At 44.0% G+C, this 13022-nt stretch overlaps 1 protein-coding gene across 1 annotated transcript in view; it reads right to left on the bottom strand.

The window, feature by feature from the left end:
- Positions 1 to 13022, bottom strand: part of NPR3 (natriuretic peptide receptor 3) — a 52917-nt gene that overhangs the window by 17794 nt on the left and 22101 nt on the right. Inside the window, 1 exon segment of the mRNA XM_015422521.1 lies at positions 10584 to 10747. Within this exon segment, the coding sequence (XP_015278007.1) occupies positions 10584 to 10747 (164 nt within the window).

Genomic DNA, 13022 nt, shown 5'->3' with positions numbered 1-13022 from the left:
GGTCAGGGCAAGAATGTCCTGCTACAAGCATGGACGGCTTCAAAAGGGAATTAGATAAGCATATGGAGCAGAGGTCCATCAGTGGCTATTAGCCACAAGGTATAGATAGGGGCTCTGGGGCAAGTGATGCTCTGTCTTCTTGGTGCTTGGGGGGGGGGGTCAACAGTGGGAGGGCTTCTAATGTCCTGGCCCCACTGGTGGACCTCCTGATGGCACTGGTATTTCTGGCCACTGTGTGACACAGAGTGTTGGACTGGACGGGCCTTTGGCCTGATCCAACATTGGCATCTCTTATGTTCTTATGACTTCTTAGGCCAGAAATAAACAGAGCTGCATGGCTGTCACCAAAAACAGCAGCCCCTGCATGTCCAGGCAGGAGAATGATTTTGGAGCATTAAAGCTGCACTACACCTGGCAAGACTCAAGCACCCTTGATGAAACTTTTTTTTTCTTGCTGCAAATCATACTGATAGTGAGTACCAGTTCTGGTTCACTGAAAAAGTCTCAGCCTGGGGAGGGGAGGGGAGAGAGAACCTCAAGATCTTGACTTTGCAAACTGTGACTCCCCCATGGGTCTTAAGGAAACACTTGATTAAACAGCTGTGTCATCTCTCCAGTTCTGAATTGTGTATTTTTGGAACTGCTTGCCATTATATAGGATTGTGATTATTTTCATTGTCAGAACATATACCACCTTTCATTTGGGGTGACTGGCATTCAGTACATGTGTTTTCGTTGTTTCATGATTACGAGCTCTTCATCCACACACAGCTGTGCTATTTTTCCACATTGGACTTGGGATCCTAGAAGGCGCGTGTTGTGTATACTATCTGGGGCCCAGCCTGGTCTATCCATATAGATCTATTCTTTTTGTAGAAAAATCCCAGCAGGAACTCATTAGCATAACAGGCCACACCCAACAGCTGAAACGCATTAGCATATTAGGCCACACCCCTGACAGCACAGCTCATTACCACATTAGGCCACACCCCCATGTTACCAGAAGTATGGTTATCCAGCCGCACCCACCTTTTGCTTCTTATTCTGTTTACCTTTTTTGTTGTCAAAACCCAGGGCTTTTTTTGTAGCAGGAACTCCTTTGCATGTTAGGCCACACGCCCCTAATGTAGCCAATCCTAATGAGTTTCTGCTGTTGGGCGTGCCGTGTCATGCCAATGAGTTCCTGCTGGGCGTGGCCAACTTGGGAGCCAGCCGGAACTCCGTTCCTGTGCGTTCCTGACCAAAAATAGCCCTGGATCTATTTATACTGGAGGATTTGGGGGGAATGTTTAGTTGTTAAATAGTCATTTATTAATTTATCTGCTGGGTGAGAAGAAGCTTGTATGAAGCTGGCCTAGGAAGTACAATTCTCAGCGGAGTTACACCCTTCTAAGCTCACAGACTTCAACGGATTCAGAAGGATGCAACTCTGCTTGGAACGGTCGTGCCGATCCCTCGACAGAAGTGAGTGCCAGAGCCGCTACTGTCTTTGGTGGCCTGTACAGCCGCGACGCTCCAATCTTCTAATTAATAGCGGATCAATTCTAACAGCCAAACATAAGCTGACATGTGAATTCATTCCCCCCCCCCCCGCTTCCAAAAGCCAACTTGTGGGCTGCTTTCATTCTTTCCAAGACAATTAGCAAAGCACTCCAGCCACTGAATAGATCCATTCAACTGTACAAATTATTCCCTGGCAAGCGGCCTTTTTATTTTCTCTTCTGGCACATTTAAGAGGACACAAAAGCTTGCCTGTCATTAATCCTGCTTAGCTGGTTGGGGGGGGGGGGAACACAAGTAGGGCACACACCACCGAACAGGTTACATTCTTGCCTTCTCTTTCGGTGATTTTTACTAGCCCTCGCCACACCAGTTCTAAGACCCTGCAGTCCTAACTGATATGTAATATCAGGCTGGGGGCTATTGTGTGCGGTTACAAGAAACAGAAGACCGAGAAAGTGAGAGAGTCCGGCACTGGTATTGTGCATCAGCTGTCAAACATTCCAATTCCTGCTCGTTTCCAAATAGCTTTTGCAGATAAGAAGTAGGATAGCAGACAGGTTGGTTCAGAGGACTAGTGCCTCCACCTCTTACAGATGCTGTAGATAATGCCAGTGTCTGTCCAATTCTAAGCAATTCATTTGCCCAATGCAGTACTTCATATTAATTAGGCAAGACAAGTTACAAAGGTAAGATGACCAGCTATTCAGTCTTCCCCTGCATTGAGGGTTGAGCAATTTGTGATACCAAACTGTGCATCCCTCCTCATCCAGCCAACACTGCCGAAATGTTAACTAAATTAGTTATATCCCCTGCTTCAGCACACACCTTGCTTTTCAATTAGAAGAAATCACAAATTATGGGTGGTCTCGCTAACCGCAACAGTCAAAATAGCCAAGGTTATAAAAGCATCTCAGTTCAGGCTAGAAAGAAACCAAGCATTTATTAAACTCTGCCCCCAAAACCAGTAACAGAGGTAGCATTAAGAATTTTGAAAAGCAAACCCTAAGCCAATTTCCAGTAAGAATTATTTAATAAGTGGATTGCAATTGAGCTTTAATCAAAAAACCAATTTTCTGGTTAACTAAGATATGTCGGGGTATTTTACCCTGGGCTTGCTATAGGCTTACTGCTTGCCCACACTATAACATGCACTGCTATGCTGGTACATCATTTTGTTATGCAAACTCTAACTTTTAAAGACAGCACTTTTCAGCTCTCAAATGTTATGCTATATAGAATTCTTCTCAGAGTTATGGTTTTATATTGCTCAAGGAATCGAATGAAGCAAGTTTCTACACTTGTTATGTGACCCCACGCCCTGGAAAAAATGTGTTATATAAAATGGAATGCCACAATGATCAGAAGATGCACAAACGGAGCAAGTCTAAGGTCTACCCAGGGGTAAGTCCAACTTAATTTAGTGGGACTTGATCCTAGTTAAGTGTTCTAAGGATTGCAGCCACCGTTTCTTTCTTCTTTGGGATGACACAACAGATGTGCCACTACAAACAGGCTGATGTGTAAATGGGAATTGGTGGGTATCAGCAGAATCCAGATGACTGCTCTATTGTTTCGAGAGGCCTGTTTGCTTGTGACATTTCTTACTGCCTTGGCTTGCTGAATCAATAATTAAGGTGTTCTTGCACTGGCAGTTTTAACACTGCTGGAATTCCCCCTCCTGCTGTTGGTTTTGCAATTCAATCAGTGGCAGTCTGGGCTTACATTTTAAGGGATGATCCACCAACATCTGCCATGTTTGCCATGGGATGCTGGAAAGAGACAGTGTCCATGGTTCAAGAGAAGAAGAATTATGTTCTGTCCTTCTGGTCAAGATCCCTCTTCCGAGGACAAAATTCTATACTCCTGGGTACAGAGCCCTTAAGTACAGGCAGAAGGATAGGATGAAGAACAGTGAGTCGACATTATATGCCTCAGTTTTCAGGATAAGAGAGATAATGGGAAAAAAATATTGCCAATGGCAGCTGCCACCTCCATCAGTACCGGTGCAGTCTCACCATCCTTCCGTTGTTACATTATCAGAACTGGAAACCATACACAGAAATTAACTAATTCATGCATCCTGTGAGACACTGGTAATCCCGTGGTTAGTTTACATTCAAGGACTATTAGAAGGCTGATTTTTACATAAAGGTAAAGGTAAAGGTTCCCTTGCTTGAAAGCCAGTCGAATCCGACTCTAGGGTTGCGGTGCTCATCTCCGTTTCAAAGCCGAAGAGCCAGCGCTGTCCGAAGACGTTTCCGTGGTCATGTGGCCGGCATGACTAAACACCAAGGCGCACGGGACGCTGTTACCTTCCCACCGAAGTGGTACCTATTTATCTACTTGCAAGATTTTTACATAGGAGGGCACTAACTATAGCAATCTAGAGTCTATGTTCGGGTTTAGCTCTGGAGTATCTAACTAGGCATCAATTTAGAATATGTTTTGTTAAATGTTTAATTTTGCTTTTAATATCCTGATTTTTAGAATCCCATAGCAACTATTTTAAAAGTCTATATGTTCCATTTTATAATATTACAAACAGGGAAACTGCAAGGAGTGGCAGGGAGCGTCCACCCCTGTTATTCTTTCCCTTCCCCGAAACCCCCTGTAGCCCCTCCCCACTTCCTGTTTCCTTCCACCACCACCACCACCCCCAACCAACATCCCTTTATCTGCCCCACTGTCTTCAGTCCTCTCTCCTTCCCTCCCCCAGCAGCCTCTCCTTGGGAAAACTCTGCATGGGGGCCGCTGGGCCGGGCCAGTCGTGCAGTGCAGAACCTGCGAGGACTTGAGGGCAGCCCCCCGTTTCCCCCTATATCCCCCTCCCCACACTGTTTCCTAATCTAAAAAGCTGAAGACTGAGCATGGACAATACAAGAAAACTAATTATGTCTGTAAAAAGATAACTGAAAGCTACATAAAAATAGATATTTATTACGTTTGTATCTAAGGTCAGCTATACATTTGCTTCAAGCCATCACAACACTGCACAAAAAGAACATTTTGAAGGCTGTGCAGTGATGAGAAACACTGCTATCTCTCTGTGTCAAGATCTCACTATATTATAATAAAATATAAATATAAATATAAATAATAATAATAATAATAATAATAATAACAATAATAATAATAAAAATAAATATAAAAATAAATAATAATAATAATAATAATAATAATAACAATAATAATAATAATAATAAAAAAAAAAGATCTCACTATATAAGTCAAGATCTGACTATATAAGAAGCTATCTTCTGAGCTAGCGTCTTCTGAACTAGTGACTGGCTATTTTTGAATGAAAGTGACTCCTATTTAGAAAACTGGCTCCTATTTAGAAAGCTCTATTGTGGTCCTGCCCTGCCCTAGATAGTCCAAGTTAGCCCAATTGCATCAGATCTCAGAAGCTAAGCAGGGTCAGCCCTGGTTAGTATTTGGATGGGAGACCATCCAGGAAGCCCAGGGTCACTATAATAACATAAGAGACGCCATGTTGGATCAGGCCAATGGCCCATCCACTCCAACACTCTGGGTGCGTTCAGACGCGGCCTTTCTGCTGGCATAAACTGCAACGGTTGGAACCGGTGCAGTTTATGCCGGCAGAAACGCGATCAGACTTACCCTCCATCTTGCGGATCCCTCTGGTGGACGCCCGCTAACACGCTGCGGGCGCCGGCGTTTGGGTTTTTTTTAAGCACAGTTTGAGCATGCGCATAGGCAGCCATTCAGAGAATGGCGATTTTTGCGCATGCTCAACCCCCCATTACATTTAAACTTTAAAGGTAAGGACTTACCTTTAAAGTTTAAATCCCAACCTGGCCTCCCTTAAGTCCCGGACTCCTCCAGGAAGGTAAACTAAGGGCTTTTGCTTTTTTTTTTTTAAACAAACGCTCAGGGCGAAGCTTCGCCCGAGTGCATATCGCTTAGGGTTAAAAAAAATGGCGGGGGAAAGCCGGAAGCCTCAGGCTTCCGACGGAAATGGCTAGGCACCGGTGGAGAGCGCTCAGACGCCAGGGTGCACCATTTACCACCGTTGCACTCAATATACCACCACTTGGGACCTAGTGGCAGAGTGCAACGGTGTAAAGGGCTTTACACTGGTTAGGGACAGGAAGCAGATGTGCCCCGTCTGAACGCCGGTGAGTACAACGATTGGAACCGGCACCCTAACCGATATAAAGCCCACGTCTGAACGCACCCTCTGTGTCACACAGTGGCCAAAATCCAGGTACCATCAGGAGGTCCACCAGTGGGGCCAGAACTCTAGAAGCCCTCCCACTGTTGTCCCCCCCCCCCGCAGCACCAAGAATGCAGAACATCTCTTGCCTTGAAAACCCTATGGGGGTCACCATAAATCAGCTGCAACTTGATGGGGGGACACACCTGTGGTCCTCAAGCCATCTTCCTTTGGTCCTCTCAACAGAGTCCATTGGATTACTTCCAGTCAAGTACTCCGAAGAGACATACACTATCACCAGTTTCTAAGCCCTTTTACTGGGAGGTAGGCTTTATTGAAATCAATGACTTCCAAGTAACTTGGCATAAAATTTTAAGTACCAAAAGATGAAATGTACTGGGGAATTTTTAGATGGGAAACAGTAGGACATTTTAATGGAAACTGTTCTTACGTTTGCGGGTGTTACCTTTTGGTAATAGGTTTAAATGTATTTGAAGCCCGTTTGGCATACCTTTCATCTACAGGACTCGAGGTGGATTCTGATTGTTTTTTATCGTGGGTCTGAAATTGCTGAGCGAAGGGAAAGCCTATCGATATCTTTCAATACACAAATAAGCGCATTTTGCCCGCGAAAGCTGTGTTTGGGGCTATTTGCATATACTGTACTTGCGCTGCTATACTCTGCTACTATCCTATTTCCCCAGCAGCTCCCCAATATAAGGACTCAGTGCAGTTTTCAGTCACTATGTAGGTGGGGCTTCTCTTTTCAGACCGGGCTTCTTGCTTATGGGACCCCATAAGGCAAACCTTCCCTTTCTGTTCTTTGTTCTCCTTCAGACTCGTTCTGTGAACACTGCGAAGGGGCTCCTAGATTCCCTTCCAGACTGGGTAACTGGCTTTTGTAGCCATTTGGCTGTAAATGCTAGGACAGCTATTGATCAAAGCAATATTTTTAGCCTTTTTAGCCAGCGATGTCATTGTATGCCCCTTCTAAATGTTCCCAGGCAATCCCCGCTGTCCATGGCTTCCAAGATAACAAAACAAAAAGCAGTTTCTTTTTGACAAGAAAAAAAGAAATCTTGACTGCTGAGTAACTCTTATATTCTCTGCTGATTGCAGCACTCCTTTTAAGCTCCAGTTCTGCGGCTGCATTTCACTTCACTAAAGCAGCTTTCTTTAGGAACCTGATTTGCATTTGGGGGGCATCAGAAATTACTAGGCATACTATGTCCCATTAACCTTTTGTCGAGGTCTGTATAAAACAGCTTTTAGTTCCAAGTGACTGCTTCCACTATCTGCAACTACAAGAACTTGGTAGACTTTCAATAAGGGCTGTGCCATGGCTGACAAAGGACTTTTATTCCTACAGCAGCCCCACAGAGGGTGTTCTCATGAGGAAGAGAAGGAGAAACAGCCGAGATTACAGTTCAGTGCCCCTGAACAGCCAAAGACTTGGATGGGGGTGTTCTCTACCTCTTTGACATCTTGTCTGTCAAGTGGTGTATTCAGCAGCTCAGGTACAAAGCCAAAGCAGACCGTGCCAACAGTGTGATTGTTTTGCTGTGATAGCAGCTCTTCCACTGACTGAATTTAACACCAAATAGCTAACATTCGTTATTTATTGAAAGATTCCATAAAAACATCTGAGTCACACTGCTTGATGCTGTACAATAGTGCATTCCAGCCACTGCTTTGGAGGAAGAACTCTGCACTTTTTTATCAGTTTGTGTTTGTTTTTGCCACGGTACTTCTTTGCATTTACATTCTGTTTCTTTACCTCTTCTGTAACGATACACGGTAAAACAAACTTTAGTTTATCAAGGAGGATAACTTCACCACCCTTACTATTTGATCTACTAAAAGGATACAGAACTTTCATTCTACTTCTGGAAATACTTGGAAATTGACACTATTCTTCCATTGCAACAGAATTCAAAAACTTAGACCAGAAAGTGTAACAGTGGCAGTTACTATCAGAGACAATCCAGAACAAAGATGTTCCTATATAACACTGAGGTGTGGTCTTGGCTATTTCTTCTTTCTCTTCACCCTCTATGCAATTGTAGGAATACAAGTTCTATGTGACCCATGCCACAGCCCTCAGTGAAAATCTATTAAATTCTGGATTTGAACATATGAAACTGCCTTATAACTCATCAGAAATTGGTCCCTCCAAATGGGTAATGTCTGACTAGCAGTAGCTTTCCAGGATCTCAAGCCTTTCCCTAATCTGCTACTGAAACCCTTTAACAGGACATGCCTAAGGCTGAATGTAGGACCACCTATATATAAAAGCAAGTGCTCTACAATGAGCCATGGCTCAGATGATGTTAAATCTTCTTTCATCTGTTTCCCCTGTAATCGTTTATGCTGCATTATCTCAGAGCCTGCTCCTTTCTCCATTGGTAACCTACTTACTAGTGTTCTGTGAATCCAGCAATCTACTAAGATGGTCCTCCTGAAATTCTCCTGTTCATGACTGGTTAGAGTATGGAGAACCACCTACGTGCATTCCTTAAGACTCTGGTGTCAGAACCTGGGACAGCGCACTGTGGAAGGGTGGAACCAAGACTAAAGCTAATGAACAGGGCCTAGGTAATCCAGAAGGTCGCTCCAGCACTAGTGTGAAGGCTACAGAGGACTGAAATATTTCTGCAGGGAGGCATGCATTCAAGGGCCTACCTCCCTAGTGCAGATCGGTTCCCAGTTAAAGGGGAAGTGCCCAGCTTCTGAGACAGGACACCAGTGAAGCTGGTATCTACCCTCCCTTGCAAGAACAGGCCATCAACTGACAATACTGACAAGGAAGCATTCTCAGGAAGTCTCTGCCAGAACCGTTGCTTTAGTGGCCCCTTCCCTACAGATCCAAGGTAAAGTCTTGCCTGCTTATCAGGTCTGGGATGTCCCAGAATACATCCTCTGAAGAGCTGAGCCTGGGTCCTGGGCAGTTAAGCCCTGTTGCTAGGAGTTCCAGGTTCAGAACACTTGCATGTATAACAGAGTCAGGTGGGTAGCCATGTTGGTTTGAAGCAACGGAACAAAGTTTGAGTCCAGTGGCAGGCACCTTTAAGATCAACAAAGTTTAATTCTGCCCTGACCTGGATAGCCCAGGCAAGCCCAGATTCCCCACTCCTTCACTTGCACCTGCTGGATGACCTTGGGCAAGCCATAGTTCTGATAAGAGCTGTCCTTGAAAAAGAGCAGTTTCTGTCAGAGCTCTCTCAGCCCCACCTACCTCACAGGGTGTCTGTTGTGGGGAGGGGAAGGGAAAGGAGTTTGTAAGTCGCTCTGAGACTCCTTTGGGTAGTGAAGGGCGGGGTATAAATCCAATCTCCTCTTCTTCTTGTCAGATCTCGGAAACTAAGCAGGGCAGACTCTGGCAAGTATTTGGATGGGAGATTTCCAAAGAACACAAGGGCTGGGAGGCAATGGCAGGCTATCAAGCCACTTCTCTGAACGTTCTCCATGCCCCAGTCGGAGTCACCGGAGGGCACCATGACTTCCAGGCATGGGCACACTCACACACAAAAATGCAAAATAACAGAGTTTAATTCTGGGTATAAACTTTCATGTGCATGCAGGATTAAGCTTTGTTGGTCTTAAAGGTGCCACTGGACTCAAACTTTGCTCATGTGTAATAGAAGACTTTCTTTTAGAGATTTTGATGTATTGAATGATTTCTGCTTAAGAATTGTTCAGTCCCTTCCTTATTTCCCTAGGAGAAATAAGTGTTGCAAGCTATTAATTTTATCTGTTGGTAAAGATGGAAAAAGATTGAGGCCCTCAAGGGAGAACGCACGTTAGCTAAAACCAGACTTCTCAAAATTGGTCAAAGAGCTCCTGTTCCAAGTCAAAACAATCAATAAAACTCATTCTTGTGCCTTGTACATGGCCTAGACAGACCTGTAGTCAGAGTGCACAGAGCTTCACATTATTCATGGCATATGTTAAGACTGCTATCATTATCAAGCCATACAGCTAAACAAAAACTCAGTTTGTTGATTGGCTGTGATAAGTTAATTTGATGGTGACTGACAGCAAGTGGATACTCTGTCCCTACTATTTTATTATTTATTTACTAGATTTCTATTCCATCCTTTCCTAAAGGCTCAGGGCGGATGACAACAATAAAACAACAACTGCATATAAAAATACATAATATATAAGAGAATGACAACAGGCCCTGGCCATTCATAAATGATCAGTGAAATATAGCAAAGTGAATAGGTGGATGAGTTCCCGGAGGGCCAACAGAACAAGAACTGAAGAAGGCCTCCCTGAACAGGACTCACCTGCAAGCCTTACAGACGCTCAGAAGGTCCCCCAGGGCTTGACCCTCATCCAGAAAGGCATTCTACCAGGACAGGGCCAAGGTAGAAAAGGCCCTTGTCCTGGTGGTAGCCAAGCATTTCTCTTGGAGACCCAGCACCACCAACAAGTTGTGTGATGTGAGTGCAGCGTACGAAGGGGATTACAGTGAGACAGCCGGTCCCCTCAGACATGATGATCCCAGACTGTTTAAAGCTTTAAAGGTGAGTACCAGCCCCTTGAACTGGATCCAGAAATAGATAGGTAGCCAGTGTAGATGCCGCAGCACAGGATGGATACTATATGCTGTAGTTTTTGGTGAACCTTGGAAAGGATTGGTACCAAAAAGTATTAAGGGTGACTGGATCCTTAGATGCCCCACGATGGGCAAGGATAAAGACAAAAGGAACTCTGTTCCAGGTGACCGTGAACAAACAGAGCAATTTTCTTCTGCAAATGGTTTAGGAAAAAGGAGGCTACCACAAAGAGTTCTCAGAAAGCATCTGTGAACACCCAGACGTTTTAGTCCAATTCAGAAAAGGCCACTTTGTCACCTCAGATTTAACAAGAAGAGTGTTTTAAACATGTTACTTACGTAATCATCATTGATTCCTTGTTTCTGAGCAGAACTTTTCACCTCCATGGCAAACTTCTCAAACTCAGGTTTCACTGTCCTCAGTAGTGTGACTGTCTGCAGGGATGAGTACGCTTGCTTTGCCTCAAGGTCGTATTTGTCTCCTCTCTTCCATGAGCCATTTCCTAAGGGAGAAATAAAAATATTTACAATTCCACGCCAGTCACCATAAAGAGCTCGTTTTCCCCCTTTTCAGCAGTTATATTCCTGATGTGTTACTAGGGTAGTCAGCAATATAAAGCCCTGGATCCTGATAACATAATACTATGAACACAATCCAAGTCTAAACACTAAGGCTAAAATGATTTCAGTTTGATTGACTGAAACCTAAGCACATGCTCAAGTCTCTCCCCTTGAAATCAGAACATTCAGTAACAAGAAATTAATTAAATGCTTACCTGTGTCTGTAATACAACATATGTCATTAATAACCGAATAATCTTTTTCTTAAAAGAATATTATGTACTTTCTTTTTTAAAAAAACAAACATACATTCTGGCTTGGAGAATAAGGTCTGTGACAAACGCACAAAATTCTTTGCAGGGAGGTTTGGGCAAGAATGAAAGGAAAATATGCACATGTCTTGAGCCCAAGAACCCATTTTCACTGTGAGCAGTAATCTGAGTTTTTACACTGAAAATGTTACATGTGAAACCAAGAACATGCATGAACATATGCAGCTGACTTAGACTGAATCAGATCATTGGTCCATGATGGTCAGTATTGTTTATGCAGACTGGCAGCGGCTCTCCAGGGTCTCAGGCAGAGGTCTTTCACATCGCCTGGAGATGCTGGGGATTGAACCTGGGACCTTCTCCATACTAAGCAGATGCTCTACCAGTGAGCCACAGCCCTCCGCTCAAGAATAGTTAAAGAAAATGAGAGAAAAACAAAATAATTGAAGAAGAAAATGGGGGAAAGGAACAGAGACATCTCTTCCAGCCAATCTCGTTGGTTCTATGCCTTCATTTAAAGCCCTATACAGTTTGGTATCAGCATATTATAAGAACTGTCTACTCCCATAAAAACCTACACAGTTGCTGTGGTCATCCTCTGAGGCCCCACTTCAAGTGTCTCTCCCTTCTGAGATTAGGCAAGTGACAACTTGAGAAAGTGTCATCTCAGCAGGCTTCCCAAGTCCTTACCGTGATTCAGCGGGGGACACAGACGTCCTAGTGGGATCATTCCTGCGGGGACAACAGACGCGCCGCACCATGCTGTCACCAGGAAGTGACGCCGGGCGACGCTCTGGCAATGGGGCTGGAAACTCAATGGTACCATCGGGTTTTCAGTCCCATTGCCAGAGCGTCGCCCAGCGTCACTTCCTGGCGACGGCATGGTGCATTACATGGAGGAATGGTCCAGCCGGGTAGCATGTTTCCCCCGCTGGATCACGGTAAGTACTTGGGAACCCTACATCTCAGTCATGCACCAAAATCCCTTCCCAGCGATATTAATCAGTCTCTTTGTATCATTGTCTTCCACCAGTGGGTGGATGCTTTTTGTTCTATCTGGCATTCCCTCAATAATCACTCCTTCCGCCCTATATTTTAATTGCTGTTTCTTTGTTTTTAAATAGGCCTTTTCGTTTTGGTTGTATCTGTTTCTATAATGCTTTTTTAAAAAAAAATTGTTTGCTTCCTCGGTGGCCCTGATTGAGCAGAAAAGTGAGATATAAATTTAGTAAGTCAATCAAGAAAAAAATAAGTGTATGAGTCCTTTATCAGGAAGAGACACCAAAGGACTGGCTTGATCAGAAAACTGTACTGGAAGGCTGTTTATTTGACAAGCAAATACAGAAGAAACCTTGAGTGGAAGATTGTGACCTTAAACTGTTGGTTTATGAATGCTATAAAAAGGCACCAAAAGGTTAAAAGTCTCATTTTTACCCATTTGGAAATAAGAAAGCCAGTCATAGATAAAAATACAAAGGCTAAACTGACAAAACAGAACTGAAGCATTCCTTTTCTGCAATCGGTCGGCAGTGGAATTAACATGGTGCTTCCACAGGGAACTTTATATAGCACCATCTCCCCCATAAATAGCTGGCAACACACATCTGCATGAGCAACATCCTGTACAGTTACTGAAAGGTAAATTTGATTCAGCAAATGTCCCTGGCTTCTCCCTGTCACTGTCACTCCTCCCCACTGTCTTTTCACAACTTCTTTTAAAGTGGCATCTGGTTCTCAACTTCTTAATCTTGCAGAATCACAACATTTAGGAATCAGTCATTAGCCAGTTTCTGTTCTGGGGTGTGTTTGGGGGTATGAGGGTTAGGCTTCAGTTACTTTTTTGCTGCTAGATCGATTGCTCGTAATTTTTACAATATGAGAATACTAGCGATGATCATTCACTTTGGCTGCAAGGAGTAATTAAGTCCATCAGCCCTTTCTCATC

Source organism: Gekko japonicus, unplaced genomic scaffold, assembly GCF_001447785.1.
Source record: "Gekko japonicus isolate JY-2015 unplaced genomic scaffold, Gekko_japonicus_V1.1 scaffold1302, whole genome shotgun sequence".
Lineage (NCBI taxonomy): Eukaryota > Metazoa > Chordata > Lepidosauria > Squamata > Gekkonidae > Gekko > Gekko japonicus.
This window is presented reverse-complemented; position numbering and strand designations above follow the sequence as displayed.